Below are 19,491 nucleotides of genomic sequence, written 5' to 3'. Positions count from 1 at the left end.
TCTATATATTTGATTGCTTCGATTTTCAGATTGGAGCCCATCTGAAAATTAGAATCATTAGGAGTTCATTCTTCCTTCAGCATTGCAATCAATTACACACTTATTGAAGCAAACTGAGTGAACTGTAATAATTAAAGTATTGATAAAACATTGGTGCACCTGTAAATTCTTAACACTCAATGCACTGCCATATATTTGCTCATTCACTAAAAATAAATGTTGGCATTGAGTGAATTTGTCAAAGCTGTAACACTGAAAAATAGGTTAAACATCTGTTTGTACCTCCAACCTGACTTGTAGACCCTAACTTCTCCAGCAGCCACAAGCATGCACTGCTTATAGGCAGTTTATACTTAGCTTGTGTCAGAGTTCCTAAAAAAAAAAGAACAGCATAAGAACACATCCTCCACTGTCACTTTGACTTTTTTTTTCTCTCGCTCTCCTTGTGTTTTTCTAGTTAATGTTGAGCAAACTGTTTTGTCTTTGCGTTGACTTTACATTGGCCACAGCCTACACAGAAGGGACGGAGAGGAAAAGGGGGAGTATTAATAGTTTCTACTGTGTGCGGCCAGCCAGCAGTGAGAAAGGGGGCCCATGTTTTCTTAGGGCTCGGGTGCCAAAGCAAAGCTTTCAGCCTACAGCAGCAAAAAAAAGGCCTTTTTGTTTTCTGGCATGAGAGTCCGAGCATTCCCCAAGGAACACAATGAATGGGCCGTTTTGTCCAACACCGTTTTCATAGACACAGAATTTTTGTTTTTTTCATAATTATTCTTGCCCGTCATTGGGTGTGCACATGACATTTGAGCATGTTTTAAAGTCTTAGCACACTCATGTGCCTGCAATAAAGTTACCCATAACAATCCTGCTTTCTGTGGACAACAGAGTGGGGTCTGTTGTTTTCACAAGTCCCAGCAGCTGGGAGGCAATTGTGAAGACAACAGCTTAGTCTATCAAGTAAAGACAGGAAGAAGTAGAAAATATACCCAATCTCTTATGTTGTGGTGGACTATATCGTTATTAGATTATGGGTGGTCTGACTCTAGCAGATATCTCAACAGTTGGACGCATACCATTTTTTTTGTCTTTAACAGCACAACTGGTACCATTCTGTTATTTGTGCATTATACGGTTTTTTATGTATATTTACATGTTCCGCCACCAAACATTTAGTTGGATTTCATTTTTCCTTGTTTTTAAAAAAATGAATGTTGGTCTATTGAACGTACTAATTTAATGTATTCCGAAAATCTTTTTTTACTTTAATATCCGATGAAGTTCTTTGATCGGGTTTTCAAATTCAAGATTTTACTGATACAATGTCAGTTCTGCTTTAAGTTTGTTTTCAGATATGTAAACATACACATCTCTAACAATGCCTTTTTTGTTTGTTGCTTGTTATATACTGGGAACAAGGCAAGTTAATAATTCATGTGGTAATTACAATTGAAAATATTTTTGCTCTTATAAAAATGAACTTGTCATACTTAAAAAATCTGTTTTATTTTAATTGGTGTTTACGTTCTCCTTTACATGGGTTTCACTTCCCCTGTTGTGGGGATTTGTGCTGTGTGTGATTTGCAAAATGTAAAATATTTAATATTTAAATGGCTTAGACATGTAGTATTGAAAATAATTTAAGACAACCCTTAAAAAAATGTGTTATAGGTTTATCTGATTATTTTTAATTTAATACTTAAAATTCAATTTTAAAGTTAATTTTATCAGCTTTAACATCAGTTTTCACACAACTATAAATTGGTGCTGATCTTCATGTACTACGTAAGAGATGTTTGAATACCCTCTCGTTTAATACAGTGTATGAAACTAGCCAGGTTTCTCAGTAACTTATCTGCAGTGTTACATGAGCAGGGATGTACAATGATGTTTGTGAATTTATTGTATAGAAGATGAACGACATGCAGATGGACATTACAGAGATGTTTAGCTTCATTGGTATCCTTTGAATTGATAATAATAAAGTTAAAGTTAAGGTACCAGCTGCTTGCTTTGTTACAGTTCTGGGTCAATCACACAAAAGAAAACGTCTGCACAAAAATCATCGGTTTTTCTCTGCATTCCTGGTTTATGAATTTGGACATACGTTGGCATCTGATGACGATCCCATACCTTTGTTCAAATGTCCTTAACTAATTCATCGTATTCTAATTTGTCTTCAGCTGCAGGCATTTCACTTATGCCTATTTCCATGTATCTTGGATATATATCTGGTATAATGATGTTGGCCCCAGACTCACTTCTGGGTTTGTTTATGTCTGTTCTGTGCTTTCCTCATTACCCATGCTGTTTGAGAGAGTCCCTACGGGTTTTGCCAGTTTACTGCAAACCTTTTTAATTTTATGACTGGGTCCTGCCAAAATATGGTTTTTCTTTTTGCTTAGCTTCTAGTCTCTACTGGCCCTGTGTTGTATTTCCAGCAAGTCCAATATTAAGGAGTTGATTGTAATTAAAGATATACAAATTGATAGAATACAGTAAAAAAGTTATTAAAGTGTGCGTACACTGTACAAATAAAAAGCTCAAGGAGAAAGAACCCTTAGGCTTATCTTTGATATTTTATATGCAATACAAACCTAATTGCCTAAAATATTTACAAACTTAAATTACATTTTAAGTCTTTGAGACTCTACAAGAATTTGCCTTAAGTACACATTTCTGTTGAATATACATTGATCGTGTTTCATTTTTGCTCTCACGGGAGTAGTATTTTTCTCTGCTTTGTACTTGCAGCAATTTACTAATTTTGTTGCATCTCAGCAACATTTAAAGACTTGTTGGCTATTACAACTTTTGTAAATCTCATTGGAGGCATATTTTATTGTTACTAAAAATCAAAATGCTTATGTTGTTTGACAGATAAGATAAAATAATTTCCTCCATTTTCTTTTCAACTTCTATATCATGACAGACTTTTTAAGGTTAAATAAGTAAGGTATAGGTTCATATGCAAAAAAATAATCTCATGGGTGGTTTAATGAATACAGTCTTTCATTTCTAAACACGTAATTTCATTTAAAAGATTACAAATATAACTTTTAAAATACTAATAAAGGAATCTTCGCAAGTCATGTGCTGCTTTGTTGCATACTTTTATTTTAAACCAGTTCTCTGCTTTTTGTTTAGGGGAAGGATTTTTACTTTACAACTGTCTACCACTTGATATAGAGTTATTGGAATGGCTGTTCTCCAAGAAAGCTTGTTTTACTGTGAGGATTTAGTGTAACAAGACGTCGTCTATTGGTTATTTCACCAGACAGCAAAACCTTAGTGGAGTGTCTAGTTTCTGCATTTTTAGCCCTTGTGCTGCTTTAGAAAAATAGTACAATAAATGGGTTCTACTGCATTTGTCTCAGCCAGACCGTCTCTTTTGTCAAAGATCATTGGTACAACATAAACAAATTACGTGTTTGTAGGGCTTTTCGACAAACACCTATCTAACAGACTGGAGATTGTGTTCTTGTGGCTGTAGATGTAATCTCCTACCTGTCAGTTAAAACAGGCACTTCCTGCAGCCGATAAGCCCTGCCTGTATTGGAGGGGGGAGGTCAAAGCCATGGCCAGACAAAGACCCTTTTGTAGGTGACCAGTAATTTTGATGTAGATTTGCCTTGCATTTTTCATTGCCAGGGTAAAAAGAACAATTGGGACAGTTTCCAAGGGGGGCCAGAAACCTACCTTTCATTGCTGGTAAGCTGAGCAGAAAGCTCGGGAATCGAAGCTGGGCTTTCTCTTATTGATCCGAAGGACTGATTGTCATCTGGGACCAAACAGAATATCTATGACTTTGATAACAAAGCTACAGTAACCATAAGCCTGTTGGCAGGATTATAGGCCCAAAGGTTCTCAAGACTCTTAGTGGAATAATGTGGCTAACTGATAAATTACTCATTGATGTGTGAGGAGTATATGTGCTTGCTTTTTTGTAGGGTTTGAATGTTTTATGATAAATGAATTATCCTCCCACCAGCAAAGTAGTTCTTACAGATGGTGAAGTTCAAAAGCAACTTTCTAGCATCAGGTCTAAAGAAGCATGAAAAGCATAATGGCTACAAACGTAAGCATAGTCTTCTAGCTTTTTACTCAACACACATTTGAAATGTAGTTCACCAAGGCTATTTTACTTCTAATTAGGAGATTTATTTCTGTAAAAGCAATATGTTTTTGGTGCATCAGTTATGCAGGAAAATATCAGATATGTTGAGTTAGTTTATATTATACTAATTTATGATCTGCTGTAACTCGCCATGATGATAAAATCGATTTATACAGATTACACAATTCAACATAATTCAATCTATTACAAAAGATCAAGGACTAATCTAATCATTAGAAGTAAATCTGAAACATCTTTGTACTAAAAAAGAAAAGACATTTTGCTAAAAAATAAAATGCATATAGTAATCCATTGTTGAAACTTTTACTCTTTTTTTCAAATTGATGATCTGTACTCTGTATCATAATAGCATACAATACACATTATGTTCTGAAGTATTTAAATTTAATTAACTTAAAATTTAAGCAGATTTAACATAAATATATTTCTTAAAATGCTCTAGATAATGTCTTCTAGTAACTACCCAATTTGATCCAGTACTGTTCTGTTCAGGGAACAATGTGTGAACTGTCACTTATTGCAGGAATGGTGAGAATTGTTCCTTTCTAAAATTACATTGATTTGCATCTCTCAACTTTTCTAAAACCTCCATTCATCGAATATTAAACACACACACACACCCTGGAAGAAAACAACTCACTAATATGCAGATTTCTAGGAACCTGGATAAATTCTCCACTAATGGGTCCTACAAGACCAATAAACACACAAGTTTTTTTTTTCCTTTCCCTGGCACTTGAGAGTGAGCTCTGCAAGTGAGTCTGCAAACTATGACACTTTAACAACGCTGGTTAACTGGCAAGATTATACATTTAAATTAATATCTAAGATGTGAGTATCTGGTTTGAAATGTATTAAAATTCCATTTTGCCTAACATGTTTTATTAATTTATGTTTCAGAATCAGGCGACTTTATACCACTCACAGTATGGATCCACTCAGAAAAAGCAGAATTAACACATAAACACATTTAATTATCACTTTTTGGAAGTTTAAGCTGTTAGAAGTTACACCTGTGACCCCATCAGGGTACATTACAAGAACACAGTTTTTACTAAATTAATATTTTAGATTCAATGTTTTGCATGCGTTTTATTTCAATTAATATTTCCAGCACATCTTAGAAACATGTTTTGTCCTTGATTAAACCTACATCGGAGTATCTACATGTGCTTAAACTACAGGCATCTGCTTTTTTAAGTCACACCAAGTAGAATCTTGAAGTAATGTTTGGTGAAGCTCATCCTCTCTCTTTAACTTCAGAAGAATGGGTAAATGTCTCTGGGGCCTTAGCAAAGAGGTTAAAAGACAGCAATATGAATGAATGTTGACAGAAACCCTATTGAATGTGGCAAAGGGTTGTACATTTCCATTTCCATCAATGTATCTTTTAGCGGTACCTGTGTTTCTGAGTGCATAAAACACCAAATAATTTTCAAATGTCAAGGAGTTCTCGCACATATGACTAACAGGCCATACAGCTGTGCAATAATGCATGTCAAATAGCCTTTGTAGATAATCTGTTTAACATAGTCATTACCTGGCATGACTTATGTTAATTATGATCTGTAAAGTCTTAATGTTTTTTGATTCCAGGTGTCACATGACCTTGGTATTGGCTGGTATTGTAAGGCATTAAAAAATCCTAGTGCTGATGTCCAGATTTATTGCATAGATTTCTCCATAGGTTACAGATCATATATTTCTTGTGTCTGTAGTATCAGTCTGGATTTGTATGCAGATTTATCCTATTTTAAACATGTAGACGTATTGAGTACATCAGGTCGTGACAATCTGTCTCTGTGTCTTTAAATACTATTTTTTAAAAGGGAAAAAAAGGAAACGAAATTGGAGTCACCCTCCAATTTAGCCATTGTGCACTTGTGTGTTGGCAAATAGTGAGGACCCTGCCAAGTTCTAGTCTGACTGATTGCTACAGATGCTCTTTCTCAAGTATTCTGAGTCAGATCCTTAGTGAGAGTCTTCGGGGACAAACAATAGCACCTGTTCCTCACAAGATAGCAGGCCAGTTAGCCCATTCATGTATCTTTAATGAAGCTTTGGGGCAGATGGCAAAAAATGGCATTATCCACCACTTAGCACCACTAAGACAAAAGGGGAGAACTGTCAATGCAACAATGCACTATATTTACGAGGGGCGAAGGGGAAGGTGTCTGAGTGTTTCGCTCACATCTGCTGCACTTCATTCTTTCCGAGTCCTGAAGATCATCCTGGCAATTAAAATATTCTGGGCATCCAGCCGATTTGCTGATGAACTTCGGGATAACCCTTTCCTGTCTTGGGGATGTTTGGAGAAGGCACAAAGTAAGATCGGGAGGGGAACAAAATAACTAACTTCACTGCATTGTAGCTCAAATTAATCATCTACTGTATATCAGCCTATTTATATCACAATAAGAGTAATTTTATTTTTTTAAAAGAAACTCTTAATATTTCAAGCCTGCCTAGCTCCTACACAACTGCAGTTGGTTAGGTGAAGTCTCCAGAGGTTTTGATTTTCCTTTCTTGGCCAGTATTGATGTAAAGATTAATACTAAATTCATTGTCATCCCCTCATGATTTAACCCATACATTCCAGATCTAGTTCCCTGCCAGCAGAGTAGATTTGCATTATTTCTTCCATTTTGAAGACCCGAATTCTGTTGTATATTATGTGGTGATTGGTGGTGTTGCTGCCTACAATGGGAAAAAGAGTTTGTCTAATCTTCCACCTTTCATTTAAGTTACACTGTATTGCACTAATATGTTTAATATGGAAACTTACCAATTGCACATGTTCACTGTAAGCATGGAATCCATAATGAGAGGGTGCTTATGTTATTGTGTTGTATCGATGCTGTCTGTTCTGCTCTTCTAGTTAATTGTTTTTACACTGTACTTGCCTTTATTTTCCGGTTTGTGCTCGCTTGTCTGTCGTTTTATAAACTTGATTTCATTTTTGCCTTATTGTAGTGGTTCTACTTTTTAGGCAAAATGCAAATTAAAAACTAGAAAAAAAGCTGGGAATATATAACAACTTATTACAATGCAGCAATGTAAGGAGGTTATTAGCTGAACCATTGTTCTTTGAATGTACTGAGTTTTTAATACTCACCTTCAGTTTTGAACTTTTTGCATGAAACAAAATTAAACCTTTTTTTTAAATTTAAATTGAACGTTTTGCAATAATAATGGTATAGCATTTGTACAGTATAACAGGAAGAAAATATAACTGAAATCAATTTAACTACATTAAGCAGCACATTATACACTCTTTAGCCTTTATCCATAAACTAGTTTAAATATAAAGGGCACTTGTTCAATATTCTTTATAATAATATAATGGACTCAGGTAAATAAGGGCAGTTGTAATTGCTTTGTGTAATTTAATGGCTGAAAGTCACAGTGGCTATTATTCCTGTTTCAACTGAACCGTTGTTAATTTCAGTATAGAAATGTTTGGTCTGTTGGATTAATTTGTTCACTGTTAAATGAAATTATATATTTAACTTCTCTTTTTAACCTTTGGCAAAAGACTTCAATTATTTGTTGAACTAGCTTCGAAGCAACGGAGACGGCTCTAAACCACTGTTATGTTTTCGTACGTTAATTTGCTAGAGCCTCCTAAATTGTTTGGGGGAAATTTTAACACCGGGTTTAGACAGCAAAGCTGTAAATGTGAGACTGATCATTCCTCCCTTGGTAAAATGGAGCTTTTCATCTTGGCACTCTGTGGCAGTGACCATGCCCTGTGTTGTGTAATTAATTATATTTTTCCATGTGTTACAGTGCCTCATGAGCAGCTGGGGGCAATCTTTCATCTGGGTATTTCAGAACATAAATTGTAATATCCAGACTTCTATTCCATACACAAAAAACACTGTTCTTCAGTTAAAAAAGATGTAATGAATGTTGTTCTACTTTGTAGTTCCACAGAAAAAAATCTTGTTCAGTACAAGTCTTCTTAAGCCCCTCTCTCTCTCTACCCTATGAGGAAAAATCATTCTGTAAAGCTCAGGATAGGAAATTCAAAACCCTTTTTCTTGAACAGAAAATACATTTCAAAAAGAGGAAAAAGAAGATACATTTTGTTGTTTGTAGACTAGAAAACAAAAACATTTTATATTACAATTTTGTTGTAATTTGTTCTTCTTTGTTCTTCTGTCTGTGGTCAAAAGACACTGAACACATCGCTCTGGGGATTTTTAACAACATTGGATGTTGACTCTGAAATCAGGTTGATAATTTCCCAGCTATCTGGTTATAATTAATATGTGGGCAGTGTTCTGTTCAGACTTTGTTCTTTTAAAGATCTCATTAGGATGGGTTGTGTGTTTTGTCATATGGCAACTGGAAATAAAGGATTGCAGTTTTAAAGCTATTCTAAATCTGTGGAATTATACAGCAAATGAAAGTAGGTAAAAAGCCGAGTTAAAATGTAGATAAAAACGCAAGTGTGATATCAATGTCAAAAGGAAAACACATCCTAGTTTGTAATTTATATTAGCTGTCCTAACAATTTCAGGTCAATCTGATATTCAGTTTTGATCAGAGTTTGTCAGTGAGAATCAGTCTTTTTGTGTTTGCCCTATGTGCCTTATGTAAATGCAGCAACATTACTTTTTGTGATGATAAATAATTAATTTGTGATAGAGCAAATTGTCAGAATTTTGACATTCTGTCATTCTTTTGTTTTAAATATTTGATTTTCATCTTTAAAAACATGGGAAGTTTGGTCCAAATTATTGGATCAGTTGTGCGTTATAGACCAAGTAGCCCAGAACGTGAATGTGGCAAAGGATCTTAATGTAACTCTTATTATTGTTATTATTAAGGAATCATCTAGCTTTTTAACAATAAGTATAGTTGATACTTATATTTCCAAGTAAAGCCTGAAGAATATACTGTACATAAAAATACTCCAGCACAAGTGCTATTGGAACAGTTTGTCATTTGATCTGTTGACTGTATTTAATGATTTCAGAGTATATCAGTTCTTATTTCCGATGAAAGTTGGATGTTTTGGGGTGCAATACTCAAGCTTTTGCTATAATCTTTTGTGATTAAAATTAAGTTTTGCTATTGGCTAAGATTGGCTAAGATCCATCAAGGCTTTTGTATTCTCAGCGATAGAAGAAACAGGTGTAGCTCAACAATAATAATGATGATGATGATGATAAGTAAGGATTGTTTTATCATTAGAGTTTAAGCATTTCATAGTCTTCAATGTGACTATGTGACCGAAAACGTGATTTAAAAAATAGTGAAGTTTTCACTGAAACAAACTCGCTGCACAAGTGGTCAATTTTCTGGGGTTAAAGGCTTATGTTTGCACTTAGGGATTAGGACCAATTTAACTAAGCTAAGGCTGTGTAAAGAAAAAAAAATACATATCATAACCAGGCTTACCTCAGCTAAAATGTAAAAAGAAATAGCTGCTCAAAGCTAGTTGATTTCATGCCCCAGTGCTAAGGCAGTAATTGCACACAGACCAGGTTTTATTACAAGTTGATTTTAAAGAGGAATGAATTCAGAAACATACAGTAAAGTGTTTATTTTGGTTGTGACCTTTATTAACCCAGTTTCCATTCCTTTTCCCCAGAGGAAGGCAGAGTGGCTAGTAGATTAACCCTCACAGACACACAGTAGCATAACTGTACCCCGTCAGGTAGAGACAGGAAGGGGGATATGACAGCAAGATTGGGCCAATGTGTGTCTGCTTCTACTGAAAGAAAAAATTGTAGATATATATTTTTTGCTTTGGTAGTCTTCACCACATCTACCTAGCAGGTTCACTATTGCCTCTGACCATATCTGAATATCAGTTTAATTGTTAAGATTGATCATTGTGGCTACAAAGTGATCAGGAAAGAGCGCAAGGTTTTGTGTCTTAGACATGAAATGCATTTTGCAATGGATTTTGCAAAAAACTTTTTGGCAAACATTACATTACAATACCATTTCTTTTATTGTGAACGCACAAATACGTTTCCTACACTACACTGAAAAGTACATTTAATAAAATAAGTGGAAGCTTTCAATTGTACTATATGTTATAAGCTTTAGTGACTTAAATATACTATATTTTATCTCTTTCATTTTGTATTCCTATTTTAAAGAATTTATTTATTTTGGTAAGAAGAAACAAAGTTGTATTTCTATAAGCAGCCATGTTTATTAATCGAATACAATGTGTAATTCCCAGATTCTCAGTAAATTTGACCCTTAATTCTAAACCCCTTTAACATTTCTTTGTCTGATGCTTTCCTTCACCCGTGTGAGTGGTCTTGTCAAGCAGGAAGGTGGCCTCGAGTGCTGCTTATCCTACTCACTGATGTTTTGTTTTATTTTCATGTATTTTTCATTATTATTTGTTTTATTTTTGCTAGTTTAAGGGGGCAGCATCACATGCTCCTGTAGACAAGGCCAGAAGCCAAAATACACTGTCAAATTCACTCTTTTTGTGGAGAGTATTCTCTGCTGTCTAGCCTCCTTGAGAAATATATTGAATCACAACAGCAAGAAGTTATTTTCCAGGTTATTCAGAGCTTAGACACTGGCATTGTCAAGTGTGACTTTTACATTAATACTTCAGGAATATAGTGCTCTCGACATAACACATGATAACTGTAAAGTCAACAGCAGTACCTTGAGCCCTGTGAGGTAATAAAGCAATCTGATTTTCAATGCGGTTTACTCGATTGAATTTTTGTTATTGAGGCTTTGAATTATGGTAAGTGATTATATCTGGTCTTTTAAACACATTTTGCAGTGTTCTTTTAAAAGTTTCCCACATGATACTGTATTATTTATGTTTCTGTTCTTTTTCCTGGGCGTGTTCCAATTGTACAGTGCCATTTCTCTTGTTCTGACAGATATTTCCGACACTACACTACAGACTGTCCTGAGTCTGTCTGTTGAATCAGACACAGTCACAAAGAGGGCCCAGATGTACAAACGTCACATCCTTTGTTTCTCTGCTGTGAGGCAAAATGAACTTCAGTGGTGACATGTGCAGGAATACACTTGTTCTGATTCCCTGTGTAATCATGGAATGAAAATACAAATGTGAGGCAGAATAATACTTCCTTATCCTGAGAGTTGCACCTTTTGACACAGGCCAAAACAATGAAAGGCAGGATCTTTGATGTGATAATGTGAAAGTGGTGGGGATTAGGTTAAAGCAAGGCTTGGGCAGGTATTGTGTGAACACACGATTGCTATCAGCGCTGGAGAAGTACCTGTCAAGTTGAATTTATGCAGTGTCTGATCACAGGTCTTTTTGTGTTTAGCAGGTTCAGGGTCACATGCCTCCGCTCATGATCCCAATTTTTCCACACGACCAGCGCACTCTGGCAGCGGCGGCAGCAGCCCAGCAGGGATTCCTTTTCCCGCCAGGAATCACATACAAGCCAGGTACTCCGCCGCCCCCTCGCTCTCACCTGAATAAACCAGGTCGTCCGTGGATTTTGTTTTTGGTTTGATGCCTTGCTCCTTAAGATGGGATCATTTTCTGTCGGTAGTAAACCATCCGCCCTGAGACTTCCGAGCAGGCGTGATGTGTCTGGAGAGCACCCCTCCGGGGCTAGCACTTCTGCCACTGCATCGGCTGGATTGTGTTTTCATTCCTCTTCATTCATCCGCATCCCAGTCCACGAGTGTCCTGTGAATCTGCAGGCTCCGTTGTTTTGTTGTTCTTTTTTGGTCCCCAGTGTATTTTGATTGCTCGCTTTCCCATTTTCCTTAAATGACTCCTTAAAGGACCTCTTCTGTGGGGATTTTCAGTTACATTTTTCTGGGAACATTTGCGGAGCTAGAAAAGGTCCAGTTTATCTATTATTTGTTGTACTTCAAGGCAGGAAGATTATTTGTTACAACAGAACATGCACTTGAGGTTTTATCAAAAAGTCATGAAAAGTTTCAAAACATAGATAAAGGGTTGTGACAAAAATGGTGTTTTGGCAGTTCTTCCTCTCGAGAATGGATATGCATTAATCTGTATGTATTAATGAAATCCTTTAAATTCTGGTCAGACTGTAAATCTGTAAATCATTTTACAAATTCCTAAACCTTTCTAACATACTAATACGTAAAATTGAAATACTGCTCATATACCATTAAAAGGTTTTTAAAGTTACGCTTAAAAACAAGTCTTAATTGTTCTTTTTAAATTTGAGTAATATAAATGTATTGTTAGCGGATTACTTGTTTTCTATATATGAAAACTTTCTTATTATCCATTTTACAAAACCTTTGACTAAGTCACTTCTCACATGGGGAATAATGAAATCGCTCAGCAATACTCTTAAGCATTGAACTCCAGTGAAACTACGCATTTAAGGTTGGATTAGCTATGCTAAAGCTAGAATGTAACCACCATGTCATCGTGAAAGCATTATACTGTAACTTCGACATGCTCAAGTCATAAAATCCCTTGGCTTTGTCATTTTGAGTATAGCTCTGCTGCATGTGATTTTCCCAAGGTAGTAGAACAAGCAGCAAAACCATAGATACACCCTGCGCTGTCTGTTTTTTTACCCTTTTGTTGTTTTTTTTGTGCAATATTCTTTCTGTTTGTTTTTTAACTGCTCTAACTTTAAGAACTAGGTGATAGGGACTCTTTGAAGTTTGACAACATATTCTCAAATGTGACTCCTGCGATTTTAGCTTGACCCTAAGACAGATTCTTTCAGTTTGATACCAATATAGCATTCATACTGCATTGCACAACGGACATCAAACAAATGTCAAGAATCAAGATCAAGGTAATATTTTCTTAAGCCCCTTTAACTGACCTTTACAGAGCCCTATTTAACAATTTGCTCTACATATTCTCAGAATATAGGGCATAATATTTTTAATATGGAATGAAATTTATTTTTATGAATGAAACTTATTATAATTTCACAAAAATATTCCCAATATGCTATTTTATTTCAATATTTTAAAGGTTGCATCATGAGTGTGGTTCACGTTAGTTTGTTGAATGCTAAACTTAATTTAATGTATGCATTAAATCACATGCAGCATTAATGTAATGCTAAGTAAAGATCAACAGAACAGCTCCTATTGAATTTTAGAGAGCATGGGTGTTGTAACATAAATAATACTAAAAACTGTAAGAATCCCTAATAATACATAGTAATCACTTCCTATAAAGCAAGTTATTTGTTGTCCAGAATTTTGACCAATTTCCATCCAGATTAAAATATGTACACCGCAACATGTATAATTACTGCTTTTCCACTTTAAAATGCATGAGTGCTTACAACTCATTCTGACAAACTGTTGTCTGTGTATGACATTCTCCCTTCTTGCTCTGAAATTAGCTTGTGCTTTGTTCAATTTAAATGTTTCTGACACATACAGTAGCTACATCACAAGCTAATCATTCTAGCCAGTCTGAGTCACAATCAGACAATGGTAAAACTTCACAGTCTAGTCTATACATTAATATTAAGGCTACTTAGCTATTAATTAAGCATTTTTAGAAAAAAAAAAAGCACAACAGGTTTGGTCTTGTTTTGATTTTCCTTCACACTTTACAAGTTTTTTTATCGTACAGTTTAAAACAACATACAGGTTTTTTAACGTAACACTGACCTTTTAGAATTACTAGTCAACTTGGTCAATGGTCATTGGATATATAATATGTAATCAAATTTAATTACTGTGTAGCTGAATACTTGTCATATTTACTGTTATTAATCTAGGTTTTCTTTTTTTCTTTTGCTGCTTAGCATTTATGAGCTTTTTCTTCTAAGATCCCATTCTTTTTAATCACACAATTTCATGTTATCAATAGGCTGGTATACCAAGTTATTATTTCATTCAGAATAATATATGGAGGAATGTAGGCATTTATCCGTTAAATATATTCTGTTGCTTTCCGTTTCTTTTCATTTGGGTTCTTTTAATAATTTAGTAACTGGTTTCACTAGCATTTTTATTTTTGTAGTTATTACTTTTTTAGTTTTATAACTGTCTAAAATGGTAAAAGTTATCTTATTCTGTAGACATAAAGGCTCCAATGTGCTGAGAAACCTAATTCTGAGACTATTGACTGAAACAGTTTAACACTGAAAGGACAGCTTCAAACAATTGATGCTCACAATACAAACTTGACAGACGGACAGAATCTCCGTGTACTTTATTAAGGTAATTTATCTATAAACAAACAGTTTGAGCCATACAAAGCTGTGCAGGTCTTGCGTAAGAGATCACGAGCAGCAGCACTTTATTCAGACCCCTGTGTTTACAAGCATGGTCTTCCTTGAGTCAGGATTCAGGGAGTCAGAGCCCAGGGGCAGAGCTCGGTTACCTGTCCTGACATGTCGGATCTTTCTTTGTGCAACTGCGAGAAGAATTGTTCCTCACGCAAGCATTCCAAATCCCAAAACAAATTTGAAAAAAATTGCTACAACATGTCAATTGACTCTCTGCCAGGGCAATAACTATGAGGCTTGATCCTTGCTCTGTATTGTTGTGAAAATTAAAGAGGTGGTATTCTCAGCCTCAGTAATTAAAAATTAAAGCAAATTCTTGCCCCCAAAGTGCTCATTTCTGAAGAAAAAGTGCCTTTCCCCCCTTTTCCTTTTCTGCTTTGCATTGACTATTGGGCGTCTGCAAAAAAAAAATGCTCACACAAGGATTTTCCCCTTGTATCAGACCTTCCTATTGACATATCAATAAACCCTTGGGAAATGACAAGTTACAGATCAGTAAAAAAGAAGAAAAGGCTGTCAGAGACATGAATTTATGTCCAGAATGCAGGGGGAGAAAAATCCCTGTGTGTCTTTTGTTTTCAGTTAAGCTTTGAGGGAAAAAATGTTGTCAGCACTTCATCTTAAAAGAAAGAAAGGTTTTGTCGCCAGCAGGTGAGTTGCAGAACAGTATAGGGTGGGGTAGTGGTGCTAATAAATTAACTATAAAGCCCAAACTATGGAAAAAAAAGAAATCCAGCTATTTTCAAACTGCAGGAGCGTGACAGCTGTAACAAAGTGCCAGAGGGAATTCTTTTGCAAGTTTGATTTTTTAATATGTTTGACATGGAAAATGTTTTAGTACAAATAACACAAGTTATTATTGAATCTACAGCATGGGTCGCCTCATATAAAGGTAATGAATTATTCATGAATTTGTAAGAAAACAGTGGGGGGAAATAAAAGTCTCTAAAACAATTCATGCAGTAAAGTAGAGTTGCTTCCGTTTCTTCTTTTTTTTTCCTTACCTTGTCTCGTCAGTATTTGAACATTTCACATGTGCATTTAGTGTTTATAAATAACATTGCTTTCGTTCACATGGGAGATTTTCAGTCTGAAACCACAAGGTCGCCGACCACCAGCACAGCACATCCATAACCAGTGTCAAAATATAATCTGAAAAGAAAACCCATAAAGGCCAATATTCATGATATAAACTCCACAGGAGACTGAGGCAACAAAGTGTACAAGGAGGAAATGTAGTAGAGCCTGATGCCATCGGAACACTATTGTCGTTTGCCTCTGTCTATATACACACTGTGCTTAATGGTCTGACAATATGTTAAAAATGTAATGCCAAGAATAATGCAGATTAAAAGATGTGATTCTTTTAAAAGATAAGCAAAACTATACGGGGCCAAGAAATTCAGTGGCGGGAAATCTAATAGGAGTGTAGTACTGTTACCAGGGAGTTAATGGCACTGCAACAGTTGCGGGGAGGGGTTCTCTTTTGTAGTAATAACACTACAACACCTCTGGTATTTGGTGATGGTGTCTGTATTATTCTAGAGTTTTTTTGTATAATGGCAAGAAAACCAAGTGTCCTTATTTCTGGTAAAAATTTGTCTAATTTAGTCAGGGACTCTCTGGAAAAAAACAAAAGGCCAAATAGAAGCTTTGACTGAAATGTAAAAATGTATTGTGAATTAGGTGCTTCAATCACTTTAAGTGTGTAAGTAAGCACATGCTCCAGAGATCTTCAGTGCACTGCTAAAGCCTTTCAGCTATAGTGAGCTATAGCGGAGGCCCTCATGTCTTTGAGCTCTTACCTGAGATGACTCTTCCAACCTGTGGAGTAAATGATGGTCCTTAAAGATAAAGACTGCTAATTCAAAGATGTATATCTCTCTCTCTTTATATGTGGCTTTTTTCACTCGGATATCGATGGTTAAGTTTAGGTTTTTAACCACGAAGTTCTTATTACATAAACAGAAAAACATTCTGTCAGTCCTTCTCAAAAGTGGGCAAAAGCCAGGATTTCTTTTTTATGGAAACTACTTTTTTTTTTCTTTTTGCAACATCAAGAGTATATTAAGCAACACAGACAGTTTGAGTTTTGGCTTTTGTTGTGGATAGTTAAGAAAAACCTTCATAGAATATATTTTGTAGTAGTGTATTTTTTGGTATTTTTTAATGTAGTTATTCATATTAGGAGTTACAAGGCTGAGATATCAGTGATAAGGAGATTTTCAGTAGAATTCGATTTTAATATAAGTAGATTTTCATTTCTACGATTATTCAACATAAGGTTTTAAGCAAACATTCTGTGAATCCTGGCTTTTTGTCAGTTTTGTACTGCGTCTGAAATATGCCATTATGAAACAGTGGGAATTCTCTGCACGTCACGGATTTCTGTGTGGAAATATTCTATTAGAGCTGAGTGAAAAGCAGTAGTAGGAGACAGGGCTATGTCTTTAAAGCCCAGGGTCAGAAAGTGATACGCAAGGCTGGAGCAGGAGCCTGCATTCGTTTAGAAGCAATAAAGAGTTTTTTGGTCTGACACCCTGAGAAATGCGTTCCACCTGATAAAACAAGCACATCTTTTGGCCCGGTTGGCAACTGATCCTGAAGGAAGGCCTGAATTGAGTCAGCTTGGAGATGAAAGTGCCCTTTAAGCAGAGTGGAGGGGCAGGGTTCATTTGACAGGCAGAGGCCTGGCAGGCAGCCCAGACAGTTGGACTTCCCTGTGTTGTGCCTGAAGAGTACCCCAGCCATGAGTCTCGAGTCTCTTGTGCTGTGACCTCATTCACAGCTAGTGACGGTAAAGGAGAGGAACGGTGGCACTAGTTATAGTATGTAATAGCCTAATTTAATATCAAAATTGACTATCAAAATCCACTTGCCCTTTTAGGACAGGGAAAGCCATTAATTCCAACAGGAGGGAAAGAAAGCCATAAAGATGGAGGCTCAGCTATGTACAATATCTGCCCACTGGGGTCCAGTTTAACTAATAAATATAAATGGCATGTTTTGAATGTGACCCTGTAATAAAGACTGGGTTTCCTGACTATGTTTTACTATACTGTACTGGTTTTACAGAAAAAAGGTGTATACATTTACATTAATGCTTGTAGTAGCTTCATGTTTTTGAGATGAAATGACAAGCAGAAGGGGGACTCAAACCTGAAGCCAGTTTATTTCCTCACAAGCATTTTAATAAAACATGCTTTAGACAAACAGGTTTTTGTTCTCTCTTCACATCTTTGCTCAAAGAGACATTCCTGGTAAGACCAAAAGAGATCTACTGTACTTTGTCTTCTATAATTTTTTATTCTATAAACTTTTAACTAGCAATTAATTGATCATAGATCTTTTTTTAAATTACTCTCATATGATTCCAGTATTGTACAAAACACTTTCATTGCTACATGGTTCTTTGAATTCAGCTGAGTGTCTCAAAATCTTTGCTTTTCTTTTGCCAAGCTGTGACTTTTTTTTCCAAATTGTATTACAAGTTATAATAAAGCATGGATTATAACTGCATAAAACAGCATATTATGCACAGAATAAAACAACTGTAATTTTCTTAAAGCTGATGTACGATTACCTTTGTAAATTATTGCCTCTAACAAAACTAAAAAACACTCTTCATTGAAGGCTATCAGTGTTCTTTCGTCTGCCACATAATTCACTATGACACAATACGTTGTCAAACAGCACTGAGACATGTCTTCAGCTTTGTAAGTGCTTTAGAAAACACTATGGTTTCGCTGCTTTATAAAGGAACAACAAACAATCAAATAGATATTAAAAAAGATAGCAGCTCTGCCAGATTGCGTACCACCCATCGGTTAACAGAGAAAAAAAAAGTTCCTAAGTAATCCTGCAAGAATCTGCCCAGCTGAGCCTTTTGTTGTTGCAGATGTTTGGGCTCGGAGCAGTGCCTGGGAGTGCAGGCAGGGGCAGGGCTGTGTTGGCACATGCCTTCTGTTATTCTCCGCTCATTGTCTCAACCTGTATGCATTGTTCTTCCCGACAGGTGATAACTACCCCGTGCAGTTCATTCCGTCAACAATGGCAGCTGCTGCTGCGTCTGGACTCAGCCCTCTACAGCTCCAGGTATGTGCAACAACAAAGAATGCTTGGGATACAAGCCAACCCTTTAGCGGAAAATTGCTAACCAGCTGTATGCTAAATAATGGGTTGCATGCTAAATAAATTTGGAGGTCCTCCCTGAGAGCTTAACACCTTACACATGCAATTTATTTTCATTTTATATGGAAGTTTTAACCCCCTAGTAGTAATAGTTACAGTAGTAAGAGTAGTAGAATTAGTAGCAATAGTAATAATGATGATAATAATAATTACTGTAATCGGTGAAGATGATGATCATTATGTGTTATTATCTGTTATCAATGTTATATATCTCTGTCTGTCTACCTTTCTGTCTATCTGTGTATTTATCCTACTCTCTCATTATTACTGCTTATTCTGGGCACTGGAGAATTGAGATTTATTGTACTGGTACAGAGAAACATATGTGTTATGTTATAAATGAATTAATGCTGTAAAAAGGTATAATATTTTCTTTCCCTCCTAGTCAGTGTTGTATGCTGCCATCAGTGGCTGTGCCACAGTGACTGGACGGCTTTTGCAAACAATGGCCAAATGTTTGAGCACCTTATACTTTTCAGAGAGACTAATTTTCTTTCAAAGCAATATTATTGCACAATGTTTTGAGTTATGTAATGAAAGAAGACCACTACCAAAATATAACTGGTGTTTATATTCATGTGTTTAGAAGTGTGATCCCTTACTTTGGTGGCCACTATATAAATGCCAAGGAACAATTGAACAGAGTTGAAACAGGTCTTTTACACAATAATACTATAAATGTATAACAATATGTAATAAAACAACACTAATGTATATTACTGCACTAAAATCAAAGTTCTAATATAATGTCCTCACCTGTTTCACGTTCTCTGTAGTCATTGTAATGCTATGCTATTATTATAAAGGCTTGATTTTGCAACCTATGAGTCTGTGAGCAACATGCATTCCCTCGTTACCTCCATCTACATCTGTTTGCATAACAAAAACAAAAATGGGTAAGGAAACCAAAATTCTCTAATGGTATTACTCCTGCTTGCTAAA

The 19,491-nt window shown here is 35.8% G+C and overlaps 1 protein-coding gene across 20 annotated transcripts in view; it reads left to right on the top strand.

Moving 5' to 3' along the window:
* The window catches only part of sox6 (SRY-box transcription factor 6), a 203,705-nt gene that overhangs the window by 135,769 nt on the left and 48,445 nt on the right, over positions 1-19,491 (top strand). For 18 of the 20 annotated variants that reach the window (XM_015338143.2, XM_069181505.1, XM_069181495.1 and 15 more), the window contains 2 exons: positions 11,425-11,548; positions 18,374-18,453. In XM_015338143.2, the coding sequence (XP_015193629.1) occupies positions 11,425-11,548; positions 18,374-18,453 (204 nt within the window). The remainder of the gene's footprint in view (positions 1-11,424; positions 11,549-18,373; positions 18,454-19,491) is intronic. The other 2 variants (XM_006642484.3, XM_006642485.3) reach the window with 1 other exon arrangement.

This window comes from Lepisosteus oculatus, chromosome 21 (assembly GCF_040954835.1).
Source record: "Lepisosteus oculatus isolate fLepOcu1 chromosome 21, fLepOcu1.hap2, whole genome shotgun sequence".
NCBI classification, from domain to species: Eukaryota; Metazoa; Chordata; class Actinopteri; order Semionotiformes; family Lepisosteidae; genus Lepisosteus; species Lepisosteus oculatus.
This window is presented reverse-complemented; position numbering and strand designations above follow the sequence as displayed.